The sequence below is a fragment of the Nematolebias whitei genome, chromosome 13, assembly GCF_014905685.2.
Source record: "Nematolebias whitei isolate Nwh7 chromosome 13, NemWhi1, whole genome shotgun sequence".
Lineage (NCBI taxonomy): Eukaryota > Metazoa > Chordata > Actinopteri > Cyprinodontiformes > Rivulidae > Nematolebias > Nematolebias whitei.
The window spans coordinates 18,325,231-18,347,338 of record NC_056510.1 but is presented as its reverse complement, the minus strand read 5'-3'; the positions used below and the strand labels follow the sequence as shown (position 1 = coordinate 18,347,338).

At 40.3% G+C, this 22,108-nt stretch overlaps 1 protein-coding gene across 1 annotated transcript in view; it reads right to left on the bottom strand.

Annotated features, from left to right (window-relative positions):
• Positions 1–20,583, bottom strand: part of myo10l3 (myosin X, like 3) — a 71,088-nt gene extending 50,505 nt beyond the window's left edge. Inside the window, exon 1 of the mRNA XM_037686148.1 lies at positions 20,563–20,583. Within this exon, the coding sequence (XP_037542076.1) occupies positions 20,563–20,583 (21 nt within the window). The remainder of the gene's footprint in view (positions 1–20,562) is intronic.
• Positions 20,584–22,108: the final 1,525 nt, after the last annotated feature.

Below are 22,108 nucleotides of genomic sequence, written 5' to 3'. Positions count from 1 at the left end.
TTTGATATAATATTAATGTTTTAAAAAATGATAAACATGGGTGAAAATAACTTTAGAGTGCAAGAGGAAATGGTACAGAGCTCTTTGGTGATTCAGTTAATTTCTGAGGATGAGGACATCCTATTAAACATGGAGCAATGAAGTCACAAACATGAGTTTTACTTTAGGGGCAGCTGTGGATGAGTGGTTAGAGCAGTCGTCCTCCAGTGGGAGAGTTGGGGGTTCGATTCCACCAGCAGTCACATGCTGAAGTGTCCCAGGGCAAGACACCAAACATCTCATTGCCTCCAGTGTGTGTCCCATCGGTGTATGAATGTGATAAAGCACTGCTCTTTGCATAGATCTAGTAGAGTGCCGTATGAATGGGTAAATGAGGGCACAGACTGTAGTGTAAAGCGCTTTGAGTATCTTGATAACACAGAAAGGCGCTATATAAGTACAGTCCATTTACTTTATTGAAAACTGTTGTTAAAAACATGTCTAATCTTTATGTGGTCAGTTTTGCTAAAGTTTTTTTCTACCTCCTTCAACATGTATTAAGTTGTCTTTAAAACAAACACAATCCTATAAAAAAAAACCTACTATATACCTTCTGTGTATTAGTGGAAATGTATTTTTATTTTGATCTTTTTTACATTTCTTATCTTCTAAATGTAAATCATGAAAAGGCACGGAGCTACTGCTCCACCCAGACATGTTTATGAGCAGCTAAGTAACCTGGAGCGAAAACAGGAATCTGACGCTGATTGTTGAGATGAGCTGTCATTTCCTTACAGAAATAAAAGATTATTTATAGAGGAGTGTTGCAGAAGAGGACAAATGTTTATACCAGAGCTATTTAACTAAATTGCTCAGGGGGCCACAGTTACTAAAAGCCAAGAGCTCAGGGGCTGGACATCCAGCAGTTATTGTCATTAAGTAAGTTTGTTTTATGGTTTAAAATCTAGTTTTATTTTAAAATGAACCCATTGATGAGCCGAACTGAGCTCATCTGGGGGCATGACTTGGCCCCTGGGTCGCCAGTGGAATAGCCCTGGTTTACACAGTCTAACTGTAAAGTTGGTTTGACAGTAAAAAAAAAAAAAAAAAAACTTACATAAAAATACGCATTTGCTGTGATGAGCTAAAATCAGCAAAGGAAAATTTTGTAAAATGCACAAAATTTTGTTTATTTTGCAGAAAAACTAAATGAAACAGTTGACATTCCTTTTTAAGTTTGATTAAATGCCCATATAAGCCCATCCTGACTTTATTTTAAACAATTTTGCCTCTTTCAGAACTATTTCTCAACATCTTTTGAGACAGATTTTTATTATACAACGTAAAAATTGAGAGGATCTCTGTGTTTTGTGATCGTGTCATCTCAACTTAAACAATGTCCAAACATAAAACTGTTCAAATTATCATATAAACATGATTAATGCTGGATACAATATATATATTATTATTCAGTTATTGTTGGTGTTTTTGTTATTGATACTAGTTTTTTTTTTTTTGGTGAAGTTAAAGAAATAGTAATTGTTTATCTACTGTAGTTAACTTAGATACTATACTGATGGGTCAAATAAGGGTTTAGTTGTTATATGTATGGATTATACATGTAATAAATGTAAGATTATGTAAGTGGTTAAGGAGTGGGAATTTTGATAAGTTTTTATTTCTACCCACTCCCTTGAATATGTAAAACCAATCCTTCCCCAGGTGTTTGTGTTTATCCCCTTGTTAGTGTGTCTATATATTATTCTGCGTTTCCTTATTGTTCCCCTGTCCATGGATTGTCCTGTACAGCATCATGCTCCTGTCCCCGCTCATCATTTATGTACTGTATGCTTAGCTGCCACGTCAGCCCTTTTTGTTACAATAATAAATATTCCTTATTTTAGTCTTGAGTTCTTGAGTCCTGTCTACAACATGGGTTCCACACAATAGAACATGACAAAAATGACTATTTATGCATGTAGTGCACAGGCTGTGAAGGGAGAATTCTCTGTTCAAGGTTTCTACTGTCTGGCAGAAATGCTAAATTATCATTTTGTAATTCAAAACATCCTAAAGCACAAGTAAAAGTGTACCATTCGTAACAGATCTAAGACAGACTCCCACAATCAGCTTGTTTTTTAGTGGTAAATGGACTGTACTTATATAGCACCTTTCTATTTTGTCAGGACACACATTCGAAGCTCTTTACAACACAATCTGTATCTTCATTCATCCATTCATACAGCACTCTACTAGATCTCTACAAAGCTAATTGAACAAATCATTCTAAAGAGACTATAGTGCTTTATCACATTCGTGCACTGCTGGGACACACATCGGAGGCAATGAGAGGTTCATTGTCTTGCTCAGGGACACTTCAACATGTAACTGCTGGTGGATTTGAACCCCCAACCCAGGACAACTGCTCTAACCACTCAGCCACAGCCACCCCATTTTTAACCGACCATTAATCATCACAAGTGCCACCGATGAGATGGTCAGGGGAGCGTGCAGCATGAGTGAATTGTGTGTCCAGCAGAGCATAAAACTGAAAAGATCAATATGCGCGGATTCCACTAGGAAACCTTAGACAAGGTCACCACTTCAGACATCAATCCTCATTAACAATTAACATGACCACAGTGCACACGCACACAAACGCATCTTCCATCAGGCTGGGAGGAAAGCTCAAGATGTTTTAGTGTGAATGCACACAAGACGTAATTATTTCATTATTGCGTTACAAAGTCTAATAAATGAATTTGCCTAACAGCGCAGATGAAATTATTGTTTTCTGCTTAGACAAAAAGCCACTAAGTGGAACCATTCAGGCTAAAAAGTGCACTTCCATCATCAAAGATTTTCTTTTTCCCTTCAGATGGCTAATGGAGAGCTAAATGTGGCTCTCAGGCCGCAGGGGAGGACGGTGAGTGGGATAAAGGGGGTCGTGTAAATCAAGAGGAGGCTGAGTGGGGAGCGTGAGGGGAAAGAGGAAGGGTGTGGGCAGCTGATAATGTCCCGCCTCCTATTGTGTGGAGACAGAAACAAACAGAAACATCACAGCATATATGTAACGAGGTATTCTGCATCACGTGTTGTAGTTAACACACGTTCTGTTCAACCTCCACATCAGTGGGCCAGCTGTCACTGCCTGGTACCATGTTGGCGTGAACGGCTGACTCAAGGAAAAGCTGCTTCACGTGAGTCAGGGCAGGAGATTAATACGAGTTCAGGCTCAGGATTTCCAGAAAATATGTCGCTCTTACATAACGGGGAATAAACGCAGAAAGGGTTTGAATCTGACCTTTTTATCTTCCACATTCTTCGGTCATGGACTCGGTCATGAAGCTGACAACAGCATCGTGTCGTAGTTTTAAAACCGCTTATTTTGTGACAGAAACAATTAAGCAGGAAAAAAAGAGTCCACGTGAAAACAAAGTTAACATTTGGAGTGTGCGATCATTTAACTCCGGCTTCATAAGCTAAACCTGAAAAGTTTTCATGTTGGTCACATTGTCTGTCAATGTTTGTGTGCAAAGAGTGGTATAAAGTCAAGATGAATTATCTCAGCAACAGATGGTTCAGACTTCCCCCCGCCCGTCTCTCCATCCTCAGAGCTCCGTCACTCAGTCAGAACAAAAGCAGCCACCTCTAACTCGGGGTTCGGAAGTTAACCAGGCGGAAATATCCCAAACAAAGGCCAGCTGGGACACAAAGAGGCACGGGTATCAGCTCGTGTTGAGTTCCCCAGACTGGAATTACCTGCTGCTGCACAGCCAACCACCCTAAACCACTCAAACAGCTATGATCCTCTCTGGAACCTTAAAGAGCACAGTGAGATGCAGCAGCTTCTGGCTTTAATTACTGGGCTTCACTTTCCACAACTCTCACGACTCATAACCAAATGCTTCGGATAGCATTAATTAAGAAACAAAAATGATCTGCTGCCATGACATTTTCAGCTAAAGCTCGCTTCAAATTCCTAATGCAGCATGTCACTGACCATGTGCAGCATTGCTGAGGCAGAACCAGCTGACAAAAGTAATTCAACCCAACAAGCCAGGCCACGCGGCCACGTCCCAGCATGCTCTTTGACCCAGAAACCACTCCAGCTGAAAGATGGGATCCTGATGGGTGAGGTTTGAGTTTCCATGGCTCGTATATTGACATTCAGCTCATAGATTTTCTAATGAACGCTGCTTTAATATTTAAGGATGCACGTGGCATGGGTTCTGGCAGTATCAGGTGTGGACCACAACAAAAGAAAGCTAATTGACTTGGTTGAACAATTAGTTATGAGAGGATGGTTCCTTGGACCACAGAGTGGTTTCAGGAAAGTGATGAATGAATCTGTCAGACACCATTCAGCAGCTGAAGGTGCTGCAGGTAGAATATTTCCTGAAGAGTAAATCAGCTGTAGATGTCAGGCAGCAGATATTTCAAAAACACTAGGTTATTTTCTTCTGAGGATACCCAATTTATGCCTTTTCAAGGTCTGGATCCAGAAGGCAAAGTGATGAGGCTAAAATCACAACCGATAAATCTGAAAATACGAGGCAGAACACATAGAGAACATTCATTCAGGCACACAAAGAGGAGCAAGTTGGTTTCTTGACCCCAAAACAATGATAACAAAAACACATAAAGTCGGAGTTTCTTTATTTGTCATTCGCACCAACATGTGGTACATGTGGTGGAACAAAATTGTGTACACAGGGTCCCAGCTACACCCAACAAAAGTATAAATTGTACAGAAAAACAGTAATAAGATTTAAGATATGAACTAAGAAATATGCTAAACTAAGAATACACTAAGCACTAGTAGTACAAAAACAATATGCCGAACAGCAGCACGAACATGAGTCTTTTTGAGCAGATGAGTATGAATGAACACAGCAGCATGAAATAAATGAGCAGCATGAGACCAGCAACATGGATAGTCAGCAGCACATATGTATCAACATATTGAAGGAATGCTTGTTGCTGTCTTGCATGTTAGCACTCAACGTATGTGGTAGGGAAGACTCTCAGCTACCACCACAACAGATTCTAGCTTAATGTCTGTAAAAAATTGTAAGTGAGGGAAGCTCAGTCCTCACCTCCTTTTACAGGTGTGCAGTGGAGAGCATCCCGTGCTCCAGCATCAACGTGTGGCATGGAGGCTGCACAGCTGCAGAAAGAAATGCTTTGCAGAGAGTGGTGAAGGCTGCACAGAAATCTGTTGGAGTCAGTCTCCCCCCACATCACAGACATCTACACCTCCAGATGCAGGAAGAGAGCCACCTGCATCATGAAGGACCCCACTCACCCAGCACACACACTTTTTGCCCTGCTCCCCTCGGGAAGGAGGTTAAGGAGCATTAAGTGTAGAACCACTAGACTGAGGAACAGCTTCTACCCTGAGGCTGTTAGACTCATGAATCTCTAACCAGAATAATCACTGTGAAAAATCACATCATGCAGCTGCTTATCTGTTTCATGTTGCTGCTGATCTGTTTCATGTTGCTGCTGATCTGTTTCATGTTGCTGCTGATCTGTTTCATGTTGCTGCTGATCTGTTTCATGTTGCTGTGTTCATTCGTACTCATCTGCTCACACAGACTCATATTCGTGCTGCTGTTCAGTGTATTGTTTTTTTATACTACTAGTGCTTAGCGTATTTCTAGTTAACATTTTTCTTAGTTCATATCTTAGATCTTATTTGTCACGGTCGAGCGGTGGTTGAGACCCAAATGCAAGCAGCACTCCAACAAAGGTTACAAAAAGGCGTTTTAATCACAAAAAGGCATTAATAACAAATAATGCTGTCGGGACAGCGATACTACTTACATTCGTAGGAAAAACAGTAAATACCAAGGCACTAGGAGACGACCGTGAAGATGCGGCTAGAGCACCTAATGCTCCCCTGCCTGAGATGCAGGAGAGCACAGTATATAAAGGAGAGTCTCTAATTAAACACAATACGTGGCACCTGAGAGTCATTAACTATCTGCACAGAGCAGGGCAGGTGCAGATCGTTACATTATTACTGTTTTTCTTTTACATTTTATACTTTTGTTGGATGTGACTGGGACTCTGTGTACACAATTTCATGTGGTGTGAATGACAAATAAAGAAACTCTGACTCTGAGTTAAAGCCTTTTTTTTTGTCTTTCTCTAAAGTTGATATGCTGTGATCTTCCAGCTGGTGATCTTGAACCAGGTAGATTCCAAAAGTTGATCAGTTGAAGAGGAACATATAATGATTACTTTCTGGAAGTTTTATTAAAATCTGTCCAGTAATTCATGCGATATTTAGCTGCCAGCAGAAAAACAGGCACACACACTTACTGCAAGTACATAAAAACTGGCCTTTCATGGTAGTGGGCAACAAATTAGAATACAAAACTAAATAAGAAGCTATATTAATTTAGGGCTACAAACTGTAGCTGATCTTGAAGATCACCCACTAGCACGAAAGGTGGGTGATAAAAACTGAAATATGTACAAAACACTTCATTTTCTCTTGACATCTGAGGAGAGATGAAATTGTTCACTCATGGAAGCAAATAAGTACCTGCCCCAAAACTGCATGATATAAAAAGTTGCACCTTGTTTTTGTTGCTGCTTCTTGCATAATTTTCTTCTCGGTGTTAAAGTCTGTTGAGCAAACACAGTCTGAGTATTGAGATGATTTAAATATGTATATTGCAGAGTGCAGTCCACAATAAAATAGAAGTTAGTTTTACATTCAGGTCAATCACTGGGCGGACACGTGGAAGGAGAGGTGAGACAACTGATCTCTGAAAACTGATTTACCCTGAGTGACATTATTCTAACCCAGCGTGAGCCTCCAAGTTTAATAATGCTGTTTTATTTATATTTTTGTCCTCAGCTCTGTGTGTAAAACACCTCATGAACCAAAAAAAAAAGCCTTTTCTTTTCATTTTTTTAATAACCTGTCCTATTCAAACCAAACAACAGGGAGTATGGCCTGACTGAAGAACAGTGGAGGGTAGACCCTGGATGCTGTGGTAGTGGAACGAGGAGAAATCTGCCAAGTGGCTGAGATTAATTAAGTGGGCTGAATGAGGCTGAGAGAGGAATCTGGGCGAAGGGCCCGTTAGGGTTTAAAATCTTCAGTAGGTCAAATGCGTGGTTTGGAGGCAATAAAACTTCAGCTGAGTGTTTTCCACATCATAAAAACTGGGCAGCAGCTGTTTGTTATCTTCTTACATGCTGAATCAACTTGAACTTGTGAGAATTAGGAGCCAATTTAGGCTTTTTCAGCAGTACATGTTGATAAAACGAAAAAAGTCAGCAATTGTTACCAAAGACTTTCCCTACAATTAAACTATATCTCTGTTACAGTTTCTCCTTTCTTTCCTCATTGGCTCCAGTCCCGTCTGCTTGTTGCACCCAGCACAGCCAGTGTTTTCTGCCAGCATGTGTGTGTGTGTGTGTGTGTGTGGGGGGGGGGGGGGGGGGGGGGGGGGGGGGGGGGTGGGGGGGGGGGGGGGGGGGGTAGACATCAGATGATTAAAGGCAACCTCTAACATCTGCGCTGGAAGACGTATGAATTAATAATAAAGAGGGCAGCTGATCAGAAATTTGCTAATGGAGGGGGAGGAGACCCCAAGGGGGAACAGGGCTTTTCCCGTCTGTGGGTGAGGGGAGGGGGGTGTCGTCAAGCTCCCCTGCAATGGAGGTTATAAGCACACTTGAAGCACGGCCTGTGGCCTTTGGTTGTTGTTAACACAGGCTGATGGGAGCATGATAAATTCAAAAAACAGTTTTTGTTCAAACAAAAGGGCAGAAGATCATTAACATCAGAGTCACTGGTTTGTTGGAAATCATTCATCACAGCAGCAGTTTTCTGTCATCACCATCATCAACCTATTAAACAGAAATAAATCAAATTAAAGGCTGAGCATTCCTTGAAGGAGCACGTCTCCCACTGCCTTTAAAACCAAAGTTTTAGACTAAAATCCTCTTTGCTAACAAACAAACAGGGTTTACTCCTATTTTTAATGATAAAGTTTGAAGCAAAGAGCTCACACACTGAGTAACACAGTATGTTGTGAATGACTCTGAGCTACTACGAACACATTTTTTTTAGTGCAATATCTGTAAAACTGATTGAATTACAGGCATTTTTTTCCGTCTTTTTATGGTCAGATGGCTGTGGAGACCATCTTGAACAGGATTGGCTCCAAAAGTTAATTGACTTTACAAGTTTTCTTAAAATTTGTTCAGTCGTTTATGACAGTGTTTTTCAAAGTGGGGGCCGCAGCCCCCTGGGGGCCTCAAACATCTGGAAAGAAGAAGATTAATAAAAGCAAAAAATAATAATAAAAAATAAAATAATAATAAAAATAGCCCAGTAGGGCAGTCTGTATCTGTCATTTCCAGATAAACACGCTTGAGAAAGAGGTTAGATTTGTTTTATTTTGTTCTTCTGGTCAACAGTTTGTTGAAAAAAATTGTTTTTTTCAGTGGGATTTTATGCTCTGCAGCTGCAATAATTAATTGAATATAGTGAATAAAAGTTAAAATATTCTAAAAGTTGATGTTGCTTTACATATTTTGTAGCATTGTCTGTGGGTTTGCGAGGGGGGCCTCGGCCAGAAGCTTATGCTGTTTGGGGGGGGCATGGCATGGAAAAGTTTGGGAACCTCTGGTTTATGAGATAATGTGCTAAAAATAAAAAAATAAAACAGACACACGCACAAATATGGACAAAAACATTATCACCTGCCTTCACATTTGGCAGCAGGTGATAAATACATATATTTGGAATATTAATATACACTGTAAATATAAACATGCAGATTAGTGTACTCACTGCATTGACTGTGCGTGTGTGTGACAGTCAATAGACACACCCTCCTGTCTGGCAATAATAAAGGGGGCAAGTTGCCCCTCCCCATCATCAACTGATGGAGCTATGTTGCTAATAAGGGTATTGAAGAGAATTTGCATAACAAATTACATCTTTAGGTTGGAGACAGGCATAAAAGGAGCTCTCTGGCACACGCTCCTGGCACAGCGTCTGACACTGTTATCTTGTTTGAACAGATATTCGTTCCTCCACTGTTCTGGTGGACGCTTGGATGAGGGGGAAGAGGCCACAAATGATGCGATTACTGTACGTTTGATTGGATATCCAGCTAAGCTTCATGACTCTGAATCTGCAGAGCCACCTGGCTGCCGTCTCTCCTGTCTGCCATCCTCACACTGAAGCCTCTCTGGAGTCGTCTGCCATGTGCAGGGTCAAAACGGCAGAAATCCTGGAGGAATGCCAGGAATGCTGCTTAGCCAGAACTGTCCGAGACTTCTGTGGGTTTGTTTGACTGCGAGAGACATCTGGGGCACAGTCGGTGGGATATCTGGTGGTCTGTGGGGGGTGGTGCAGGTCGAGCCATAACAAGACAACCTGGCTCCTGTTGTGATGCCTTTAACTGTCACTCACATCTAAAACATTCCCAGAATAACATTCGATTCACCGCATAGCTCAAAATAGTTTTTGCTTTTGAGTATTGCGAGAAAGTGAGAAAAACTAAACTACTCCAAACAGAAACTTAATTTCCCTCTCACTAATAAGTCAATATTATTAAAAAAGGTACCACTTTACAATAAGGCTCCCCTTATAGATGCTAATAAATAGTTTATAGACACGTTATTGATTCCTCTATAAACACTTTATAAATCATTAATAACTGCTTATTATGCATTAATTAAGGGTGAGAAAGACACAAAACTGACCAGTTTCTTGCCAAATAATGAGCTAAATCTGCCACCTCGATTAAATTAAACATTTCAGACTAAGTTACTACCTTGTAAGCACAATAAGCATTTGTAAATATTTTAGCATATAATATTGTACTTTATCACTGCATTATTATAATTATCTATAGTTGTAAATATCGATACTTAGAATGTAGTGATAATTCACAATATTATATGCTAAAATATTTACAAATGCTTATTGTGCTTACAAGGTAGTAACTTAGTCTGAAATGTTTAATATAACAACTCTAGATGAAATATATAGGTGGCAGATTTGGCTCATTACTTGGCAAGAAACTGGTTAGTTTTGTGTCTTTCTCACCCTTAATTAATGCATAATAAGCAGTTATTAATGATTTATAAAGTGTTTATAGAGGAATTAATAATGTGTCTATAAACTATTTATTAGCCATCTATAAGGTGAGCCTTATTGTAAAGTGGTACAAAAAAAGTGGATTAGAAACTTACATTGCCACTGAGGGGGTGGGGTAAGTGGTTTTCTTAATTTAATCATTCATTCATTCTTTGATTTTTTTTGTTTCTTTATTTTGGATGTAGCGCCCCCAGTTCCCACAGCCTCAGTCTTCAATTGGATCGAAATTTATTGCTTATTCTAAAACTGAGCTCTTTCAATTTAGAAGAAGCCTTCTTAGTGATACATTTACAGGAAACACTTAAATATTCAGAAACTGAATATATATTATTCAGTTTCAGTTAAATATTTCTAAACTGTCATGTAAAAATCTGAACGCTGGATCAAATTTGCCATTATGGTGCCATTTTGATTTAAATACTGTAGGCATCTGAGCATTTTGTGGTTATATGTTAAAATTTTCTTTTAAACAACTTGCTCTGTTAGATTTGGATTTCTCATAATTACACAAAACATGGGATTAATAGGAAACACTTCTGGTTGGACTGGGACTGACCGGGTGGGATTACATCTGCTGCTGGGCTTTCAACACTCACTCACAGAGTGTGAGATGAACAATTTACACATTTCACACACACTGCTGCAGACAAATATCCATTTATGACCATAAAGCATAAAACAAGAACAACTCACAACACACGGATTAAACATCCCAATCTGAGCAGCAGTCCACTTCAAACTGAATAATTCACCGCACTGAAAAGAAAAACCAACAATAACGTCGAGCCATAAACTGCCCCACCCTATGTGGCTTTATTTTATTTATTTGTTGAATTTGTCAATCAGTTAACAATAAACAGAAAAAAGCTGAAACCATTTTGTTTTGCAAAAATGTAAAGATTCATGTTTTTCGCTGTCTTTCAGGGACACTAAACATTTTCTGTTTCTGGTTCAACAAATAGATATTTAAACTTTTAAACTCTCCAAAGACCTTGGAAAATAAAATTAGGAGCAAACATAAAGGATGAATAACGCCACAATTTATTTTTTTAATAAACATTCATGTTTTTTGTTTGTTTGTTTAAGAAGTCAAAATCAATTTTGATTTTGTCCAAGAAGAACCCCTCCAGAGGACTTGACTCAACCTGTCTAGATTTAACTACATGGATTGTTGAGCATGCATCAGGACTGTTAGTTTTTAATTTTTGGCTCTTCTCTTCTTCGGCGTCATCATAGTAAGCAACTTTCATGAACATTGGGCAAATGTTTTACGCCGGATGTCCTTTCTGATGTAACCACAGACCACCGAGCTACCGCAGCCCTCTGTGTGGAGCAGACGGCTGACATTTTAAGGGGTCCTGGGCACAGTTAGGGACAAATTAGGGTGAGATGTGGGTGCTTTACCTGTCCCACCCAGATTTTGATGTTACAGTCTGGGGATTTAAACCTACAACCTCCTGATCACAGGTTCATCTTTAACCTCTGCACCATTGCATCATGTAATATGAATGAATAAGCAGTTAGTAGTGATGACATAAACTCTACTGTAAAGCCAGTTCTGCAGCCAAACGCACAAAAACACTGGCAAAAACACTATCGCCCTTTCACCTTTGCTTTTAGCCTCAGTGTTACGGCTTGGGAACGAGGAGAGTGTGTTTTGGATTACAAATCAGATCTGTAGTTAATCTTTAGGCACACTCGTATAATAAAGCAGAGTTGATGGGAAAGCTAACAAGTAATGACCACAGGTTGTGCCATGATCTGTTGTTTGCGCCTCTCAGACTCTTCACATGACCGCAGCCGAGGCTCGAACAGTGACGGACGAGCCCTTAAACCCTGCTGCATGCTCGCCTCGCCAATTACAGCTGAAATTATAACTGTGGCAGATATCTCATCGTGAGAGGCAATAATTTGATTTTTACAGATGCTTCTTCTTTTAAACCACAGGCGGATTTCTGCAGCGTAGGGTATGTTAGAGACGCATGTGTCGCATCCCATAATAAGCCGCATCCGTACAGAAGTAATCATAGGATGTTAAAAAAGGAAAGTTGACATCTGGGCTGGGAGCTGTTATTAAACTGACGGATGAGATCCCTGAACTGCAGGATCTGAGCGACGCTCGTTACACAATGTCTGCAGGTTCAGGGCAGCCAAGGTCAAGGCCAGTAAAGGTTTTTTTCCCCCTCAGCTGTATAATTATCATCTTAATCTTTTATTTATCGTATTTTCTTCATTTTAGTGTGGTTTTGCTGTCATAAAGGCATCACAAACTTCTGCAACGTTTTCATTCTTGAGTCTCTCCTGCATTCAGGAACAGTTGGAGCAGTAACTGAATCCATTAAATCACATTTTTGACGTGAAGTTTAAAGGAATAATTCAGCAATAAGTCACTCTATATTCAGTAAACACGTGCACAGTTGTTCTTCAGTTTCTTTATGTGATTTCAGGGTCTATAACTAGCTGAGAACCGTTTTTACTAACAAGCATAAACTGAGCTAACGCTAACTTTGATTCATATTATTTGTGTTTATGCTGCTTGTTTACAGCAGAACAATCTTGTTTATGGTTGTCAAAAAAAAAAGCAAACTCTACAGACGTTCTGTATTCGTTATTAGACACATAATGTGACATGTCATTTTTAAAATTGTGTAATCTATTTTCACAAACTGCAGTATTATCAACTTTATTATCAATAGTGTGGGTCATGTATCAGGTATTGTCTCATACCATAATTCCCATCAGTCATTGCATCTAATGTACATAAAGAAAGATAAACTTCAAAATGCTTAAAACTATTGAAGCATTTGTAATTTTCTTCCCAAGGTAGAACTTGTCAGCTTCTGACCCACAGGACAACAGTGACAAAGCTTGCGACTCCAAATATTGCAGGTTTAGGTGTAGCTTTGTTGATAACCCATCCATCATCTTTACTCGCTTCTTCTTTTTCGGGTCACGGGGTTCACTGGTGCTCATGTCCAGTCATCACTGTGCGAGAGGCGGGGGACACCCTGGACAGGTCGCAAGTCCATCACAGAGACACATAGAGACAAACGAGACAAACAGCCATTCACTCTCTCACTCACACCTAGAGACAATTTAGAGTTATCAATCAGCCTAACATGCATGTTTTTGGTCTGTGGGAGGAAACCGGAGTTCCCAGACAAAACCCATGCATGCACGGAGAGAACATGTAAACTCCACCTAGAAAGGCCCCCGGACCGGGATTTGAACCAGTGTGAGAGGCAGCAGCTCTACCAACTGTGCCACCGTGCTGACTCACTGATAATCATATTAAATAATCACAACACAGTTTTAACGATTAAGTATGACTTACAAAATATACTATTTTGTTCATTTACTATTACTGTATTTATTATTTGTAATATTTGTGATAATTATGGTCCTTTAGAAAAAAAACATTTCAACACCCATAGTATTGTGGTACAGTCTCCGTCCATCCGTAAACTTTATCTTGTCCGGGCCATAACTTCTGAGCTGCAGATAATTTGACAAAACTTGTTTCACTTCTACATCATCACTAGACGGGGTGTCACATACACTTTTAATCCCCACAGCTCAAATGTCAAGGTTTGTTTGGGCCATTGCTATAGAATGCTGTATTACTATATATATATAGTTTGTCGACGGGCGCATAATGTGCTGTATGTGGTACTCTTGTTACCTTTGTTTTGATTTCAGGAGATATTTTGAGGACCTTCACTTGGTGTTTCAACACCAACTTTGGGACACGCTGATGACTCTGTCTGTCTGAGAATATTAGGGCACCCAAGTGTCATTTTAGGGGATTCATATTTCAGAGGGCGATGCCCCCTGATAGAAACAGACTGGAAGTGCAGGAAGGAAGGAAGTCTGTTGAAGAGATTCACAGTTTTGGGTGAGGATTATCTTTTGAATTTGTTGAGAAAAGAAATATAAAACCTTGTAGTCTCATATTAAATTAGCCAAATGCAACTTCATATTTGTTGTGTAGGTCTGACAGCATCATTCCACAAACAATCGCTCCAGGTTGACAAGCAGACACGACCATGAAAAACTCCACATGGTGATTGTCTGTCTGTCATCGTGCGCCGACAGACAGGAAACCATGTGTCTGTGCTGCATTATTTATTTGTAAGGGACCTGTTGAAACATGAGGGCATACTTTCCTTTCATGACCACAAACACAGGCATCTTTGTCTTAAGAGTTTAGTGATAGCCGCTAAAGCTAAAGTCAACATCTTGGTGTCAGCAGGTTATCAAAGCCCCCATTCCACCTCCTGCTCATGAAATTAAACTCACTGATTGATGGGGGAGGGGGTGGGGGGTTGTTACTGATCGTTATATGTAAACACAAGCTGTAGTGTTAATAACTGGATTTAAAGTGAGAAAATGGAGAATTCTACAAATTCCCAAATGTTTCACGAGCTTCATCAGCTCTCCTGACCAGGTCGGCCTCAGTCTTTAAGGTAATCTGTATTAATCTGTATTTTCTGGGTAAATAAATTCTAATTCTAATTTTAATCTTGGTGATTAAACCATGTCTGTTGGTAACTGGCCCCGTTGTTCTCCTGTTAGATTACACCAAAGCTTCAACAAAGCGGCAAGGTTTTTGCTGACGCACACCCAAAACACAACTTCAGCTTGGTTTAATCTTAAACACCCTGAACTTCAGCAGAACCGTTTGAAAACCCTGCTCACAATCAACAATTCATGAGCGATAACCAATAAAGAGAGCATCTAAGAGAAGATTAGCGGGAAAGTAGAGCCCATTTTCTCAACATTTCCTTCCTTCCTTCATCACATCCTAACTTTACTTCCTGATGGTTTTCCACACTTCAGCTGCATGAACTGCATTGGAGGCAAACGATCTCAGATCTTCACATCTTCAAAAGGATTCCCACCACTGCAAGAAAAAAAATAGCCCCCACCGAGTCCAACAGGTTTCTCCCATTCTCCATTTCACGACAGAATATTTACTATGCGTGTCGTTTCATGGCTCCGGTTTAGGAAAGGCGGACATAAACAGCTCATCGGGCTGTTAAGGGTGTTTCAGGATGGGGGTGCCGTGTCTGTGTATGTGTGGACGGAGGGCTGACGGTGTGAAACCTAAACCCTTGCCGCCGCAGCTCGACGATGCACGGGCGATAGGACGCCGTGACCGGGAATTTGAGGGGTCAAGGCCGGGAATTTGGGATTCCCTCTGTCAGAGTATATTTAAAAGGAAGGAATGTGAGGTGTAATGTAAGGAAGGAGCTAACGGGTGTGGAAAGGTCCTCGACTGGCTTTAGTGCGCAGCAGCTGCTTCTAACGCCAAGTTTAGAAAAGAGCTAGGTTTCTACTTCAACAGGATGTTTCACAAAGGAACAAAGATCTAAGGGGGTTTCATACATATGTGTTCGTGGGTGTGTGTGGGTAAAAGGATGAAAGAGAGGAAAGGCAATCTTCAAATACAAAAACAAACAATGTCACACAAAACCAAAGTATTTATGTATTCTAACGTGTGAAAGACCAAATCCTAAATGCCTGCCGGTTATAAAACCGATCTCTGGTGCTCCGAGCGTTTTTGAATCCATTTGTTGGGGTCAGATCCACTCAGAGGGCAGGCTGGGTGTGGAGCAAAGGTGCAGAGAGTTTTATGGTGTCCTGTCAGCTCCTAGGAGCCTTCGCTGATGGACAGGATGAGTGTTCAGGATGAATCTGCGAGCACACGCCCTCGTAGGTGCCACTCCTTTTGACTATTACCTCCCAGAAACTATCGTCACCATCATGCGCATGTCACATATTTCAGAAACATAGTAGGCATTAATGTTAGAAAGAAAACCCAAAAGTTTAATGAGTAATGCAGTTTTAAATTCAGCAGCACCCAAGGTACAAGGTGGGTATACACCCATACTGGCATATCTAATACTCATACTTGTATTCGTAAACGTATTCCAAACGATAGCACCCCTTATGGTGCGCAATCAGGAGGTATAGGAGGAGTTGTCAAACGGTATTTCAATGTGATCAATGATGTCGAAAATAAAGCAAATTATGTTCAGAAAAGTTGTTGATAAAAAGTGATAAGATTAAAGCATTTTCAACACAAGCAATTTGATGAGATGTCTAAAATATTAAGTCAACAACAAGCTCAAAGAGTTTGTGAACGTAGAATAAAAGAACTACGGGTAGTCCCTCATTCAGCAGATCTTGTCTTACCGCTTGCTAGAAGGGGGGGTTTGGAAAATGCTTTTGCTGTCCTCTGTTTCATAATAATAATAAATAATAATAAAGTAATTAAGTGCTATGTGGTGTCATCATTGTTTGTTCCAGTACAATGACGAAATTAGTTCTCTGCATTTAACCCATCACAACATACACCCAGGTGGAGCAGTGGGTAGTACGCACCTGGGGAGCAGTTGGGTGTCTTGCTCAAGGACACCTAATGTGAACATGGTGGGGAGTTGAACCTACGACTTTCTGGTCCCAAGTCGGCTGCCCTGCCTCTACATTATGTCGGCCCCATCTTAGTTTGAGGAGCACAGTAAGCTCATGAACATTTTCAAAGTAGTTGTGAAAAGTGTAATAAAATGTATTAATACTCATATTGGTACTGGGTATCGGCTAGTACTCTAACATAAGAACTTGTACTCGTTTTGAGAAAATGTGGTATCAGTGCATCACTGAAGCAAATATGTTATTAGGCTTGACAAACACAGCTTAAGGAAACATTACTGCTAAAAATGATCTTGACTGTGTGTCCATTAATAAGACAAAAAATAGCTTCAGAAGAACTAGAACTGTAGTTTTACACTGAAAACTGGCTCAATGGTTTGAAACTGTTAAGGATGATCCACTGGTGGATACAGAGCTCATTCGCTTTCATGATTTCAAAAGGAATGGCAAAGGGGAAATGTGTTTTATCCCTAATTTTTCCACAGAACCTAAAATCTGAACTACCCATTTAGGATTAAAAGGACAAACCGTGTTACTGATGTGTTGCTGGTTGTCAGCAGCAGACTCTGAGACTCGCATTAATAAATGGTGTCAAAGGTTTCCCCTGCTTCACTTGTTTCACAGAGTTTAGTTTAATCTTGGGTTTGTTTGGCTTCCAGAATTCCAGCTTTATTAAATCCACACTCTGCGGTGTTTAAGAGCTTGGCTTCGTTCCATGAAACCAAAGGTCATTCACAGAACGAGGACAGTTCATGCATGGATTTGGTAAGAGATATTAACGGACTGGAGCAGATTTGACTGTTTTGTTACATTTCCCTTTACTTTTGCCATTTGTAGATGTCATAAAGATTGTTTAGTTGTACAGCTGTTATTTCTAAAGTGCAAAACTTCTAAAAAAAAAAAAATTAAGAAAAGTGAGAAAAATTAAAGAAGACTCTAAAATAGTTTAACATTTTTCCTAGTTTCTTAGATCTTATTACTGTTTTTCTTTTACATTTTATACTTTTGTTGGATGTAACTGGGACCCTGAGTTCACAATTTTGTGCCACCACATGTACCACATATGATGTGAATGACAAACAAATAAACTTTGACTTTGACTCAAATAGAAAACACAAAGCTTTAAAATTAAATAGTTTTCAAAAATAACCATCCATCCATCCATTTTCTTTCGCTTATCCGGGGTCGGGTCGTGGGGGTTGCAGCCTAAGGCCCAGACTTCCCTCTCCCCTGGAGGCATCCTAACCAGATGCCCGAGCCACCTCAACTGGCTCCTCTCGATGTGGAGAAGCAGCGGCTCTACTCTGAGTCCCTCCCGGATGACCGAGCTTCTTCTCACCCTATCTCTAAGGGAGAGCCCAGACACCCTGCGGAGAAAACTCATTCCGGCCGCTTGTATCTGTGATCTCATTCTTTCTGTCACAACCCAAAGCTCATGACCATAGATGAGGTTAGGAACGTAGATCAACCGGTAAACTGAGAGCTTTGCCTTACCGCTCAGCTCTCTCTTCACCACGACAGACCGGTACAGCGCCCGCTTCCCTGCAGATGCTGCACCTATTCGCCTATCGATCTCACGCTCCATTTTTCCCTCATTTGTGAACAAGATCCCAAAATACTTAAACTCCTCCACTTGGGGCAGGACCTCCTCCCCGACCCGGAGAGGGCACTCTACCCTTTTCTAGCTCAAGACCATGGCCTTGGATTTAGATGAACTGATCCTCATCCAGGCCGCGTCACACTCTGCTGCGATTCACTCCAGTGAAAGCTGTAGATCACGACCTGATGAAGCCAATAGGACCACATCATCTGCAAAAAGAAGAGAAGTGATCCTAAAGCCACCAAAATGGATCCCCTCAACACCTTGGCTGTGCCTAGAAATTCTGTCCATAAAAGTTATGAACAGAATCGGTGACAAAGGGCAACCTTGATGGAGTCCAACTCTCACTGGGAACGAGCCCGACTTACTGCCGGCAATGCGGACCAGGCCAAGGGACACGGTCGAACGCCTTCTCCAAGTCCACAAAGCGACCCTACTGAGAGTGTAGAGCTGGTCCGACGTTCCACGACCAGGACGAAAACCGCATTACTCCTCCTGAATCTGAGGTTCGACTATCCAATGGACCCTCCTCTCCAGAACCCCTGAATAGACCTTACCAGGGAGGCTTAACAGCGTGATCCCCCTGTAGTTCCCCTTTTTGAATAGGGGGACCACCACCACAGTCTTCCAATCATGGGGAACTGCCCCCGATGTCCACGCAATATTGCAGAGTCGAGTAAGCAAACACAACCAAACAATATTAAAAAATAACATTTATTAGTAATTTCTGTATTAAATACTGAGTTTTCTGAAACATTACTTTAAAAAAATGCCATTTTTTTCTACATATTTTGTTCTCAAATGGTTTGATTTCAAATTATTACTGGGTTTTCTGAAATGTTACATTGTCTGTTGTTACTTTATATCTTTACTTGCTTCCTTTTAAAACATTTTGTGCTATTTTGATAAAAGATTACAACTCAGGATTTTCTATTTTACATTTCTACTAAGCAAAGGAAAAATGAACTAAAGTTTGTTTTCTGATCAGATTGTATCAAACCAAGTGAAGAATACTGCAGATGGTTCAATGTCATTTCAAATATGGTCAATAAACATTAGTTTGTTTAAAAATATGACAATTTAAACATGTGAATGACAGTTGTGATTTTTAATGCAAGGTAAAAAAAAAAGATAAAAATGTTAGTAAAAACTATTGTTTTTATGTAAATACAGGATTTTGTCCCTTAAGGCAAGAATAAAACTATTTTATATTTGTTATACTGCAGAACTGAAAACAGCTGTACATACAAACAAAAATAGGCAGTAAAATCAGATGAATCTTTAAATGAAATCCCACACAGATGGACCAAAACATACAGGACAAACTGAAAATTAAACTGAATAAATCATCTTTATCTGCGCAGCATATCACTCCAATAAAATCAGATCATCTGTTCACAACACAAAAGCTTTACAAAGAGGGGATTAACCCAAAGTTTAAGTTAAAAAAATATGATCTATTGTTATCTGTGATGGACTTGCGACCCGTCCTGGGTGTACCCTGCCTCTCGTACAGTGATAGCTGGGCACCAGTGACCCCGTGACCCAAAAAGAAAGAAGCAGCTAAAAGATACTGGATGGATCTATTGTTATAATAAATTAATTCAGAATGAATACCACAGTCCTGTCAGGTAATTTTATGACAAAAATGATGAAAAATGCACAGATTTTCATGACTCAGATTCCTGTTTCGCATCATCAGACAATATTATGAATATAAATCTAAAAATGATCATATGCGCAGCAAAGAGAAACCATACTAAATCTGTATTAATGATAAAACCAGAAAAAGTTCTGTAGAAGCTCGGGTGGTAAAAACACACTGATGATTGCGTCAGAACATCAGTGAGGGTCAGGAGGGGCTGCAGAGCTCTATGTGGTGGATCATAGGAGGAAAGTTGCTCCTGTTCTGTGTGTGGGCCCTCCTGAGTCAGAGGGATGACAAATCAGACCCAAAGCCAGTCTTTGCAGAACCTTGTCTGACCTGACTGCTTGATGACACATCAGAGTTCTGCTTTTATATATTAAAAAAAAAAAACGTTAATATGAAGCACAGAATAAGGCGGTGATCCAGTCAGGTTATAGTGTTTCCATAAATGAAAGGATTTAAGTGTTTTGTGTTGGTTCTGAATGGATCAGACACTCCAGCACATCCTGACTGAACCCGAACAAGCCTCCAAAACCAAGTGAACTGGAAAGAAAATCTTCTGTGATTAAGAAAACTTATTTAAATAAGAAATAAAAGAATAGAGCTGAACCCCGTCCGATAAAGGGCACAGTGATGGGGTGCCAGAACAAAACAAAAGAAAGACCCCACCACCACCACCACACACTCCATCAGGACCCTCCCTTCAAACACAGGTGACTGAAAACTGCTTGAATGTGAGCATAAAGCGGCTCAACTCACCTCTACAAAGAAAGAGTCCATCTTTAAGAGTCCTCTCTTTAATTTTCCGACTCTTCAAGGTCCCACAGCTGAGGAGGAGAGGACCAAGCTGCGCTCCAGAATCACCTCCATCCGTTTCAGATTCATGTACAAGTTGGTTTTTGTTCCTCCACTCCCTCACAGGTCCCTTCTGCTCCCAGTCATCCTGCAGCCCCGAGTGCGGGACACTTTTGGGATCTCCCGTCTGGTTCTGCTGTCTGCCTGTTTCAATGAGCCCGGCACATTATGCAGAGAGGAGGGGCCTGCAGGCTGCAGACACCCCCCCCCACCCCACCCAGCATCCGCCCTCTTTGTCTCTGCTCCACAAAGATCCTGCACTGGGGACGAAATGGACACACTCACTCCACCAGGCAAGTGAAGTGTTCAGAGGAAAACGACTTCCTGTGAGAAAATGATGCCAGAAGGTGAAATGTATGAAGTCTGACTAGAGCCAATAACATAAAAAAAGAAAAAGGAAAGTCTGGCAGAAATAAAACCACAAAACCCATTTGACCTCTTTATTAAAGCTTCCAAAAACAGCCATCATATGTTGGCACCTTCCAATTAAAAATAAATAAATAAAGATAGCAGTTCTGTTTATTCAAGACTGTATTCAGTATCAACTAAAAAATATATAAATTTATATGAAAAAAATATTTGTAGGCATCCTCATGATTGTCTATTGTAATCCACTGTTGTCATCACTCTTTGTTAAACTCCAGGTGTCTCTTGTAAATGAGTCCCCGAGGCTCAATGGGATTAACCTGTATGAATAAAGGTTGAATGAATATGTGTGCGTCTAAGATTTTTAACCCACAGTGATGGACAAACAATCCTAACGGTAGTGAAAACAGCTTAAGCTATACTTTCAATAAAATAAATATTTATTATATCTGGTGCCAAAGTAAGTTGCAACAACCAAAATCACCTCCAAAACATTCTTATACTTTTCTTTTTAATCAAGTGTTTTTGGCATCAATTATGGTAACATAATTAAAGTTAAATGGTCCAATTTTAAACAATTTTATCAAAGTGGCAGAAATAAAAGTCTAATTTATAGATGTATGCAAAATGTGTTGTTTAAGTATCAGCAATATATTTTGATAAGTAGAGTGTAAGATTGCACATCATCACAGATTTTTTTTTAAATAATAAAATGCACCACGTAGCTTCTCCTTACAAGTCCATTTGTTCAAACATCTGTGGCCAGAAATGGTACAAGTACAAGTTTGTAGAACAACCGCATGCATTAAAACCTGTGTCCAAGGTCACAGCCTGTGGTGCCCCCCACCATGGATAGACCTCTGGCAAAGTCATCCAGGTCAAGTTAAAAACTCTTTTTGCAGCCTTGTGTCAAATAATGAATAAGTCTGTCTTTAGCACACGTGGTGGAAGAACCCCTGACTTGGAATGAGTGATCATTATCTGTAAAACTCAATCACTTTATATTTTCTGTCTGCTGGATGCAGTTGGGTCACATAACACACACACACACACACACACACACACACACACACACACACACACA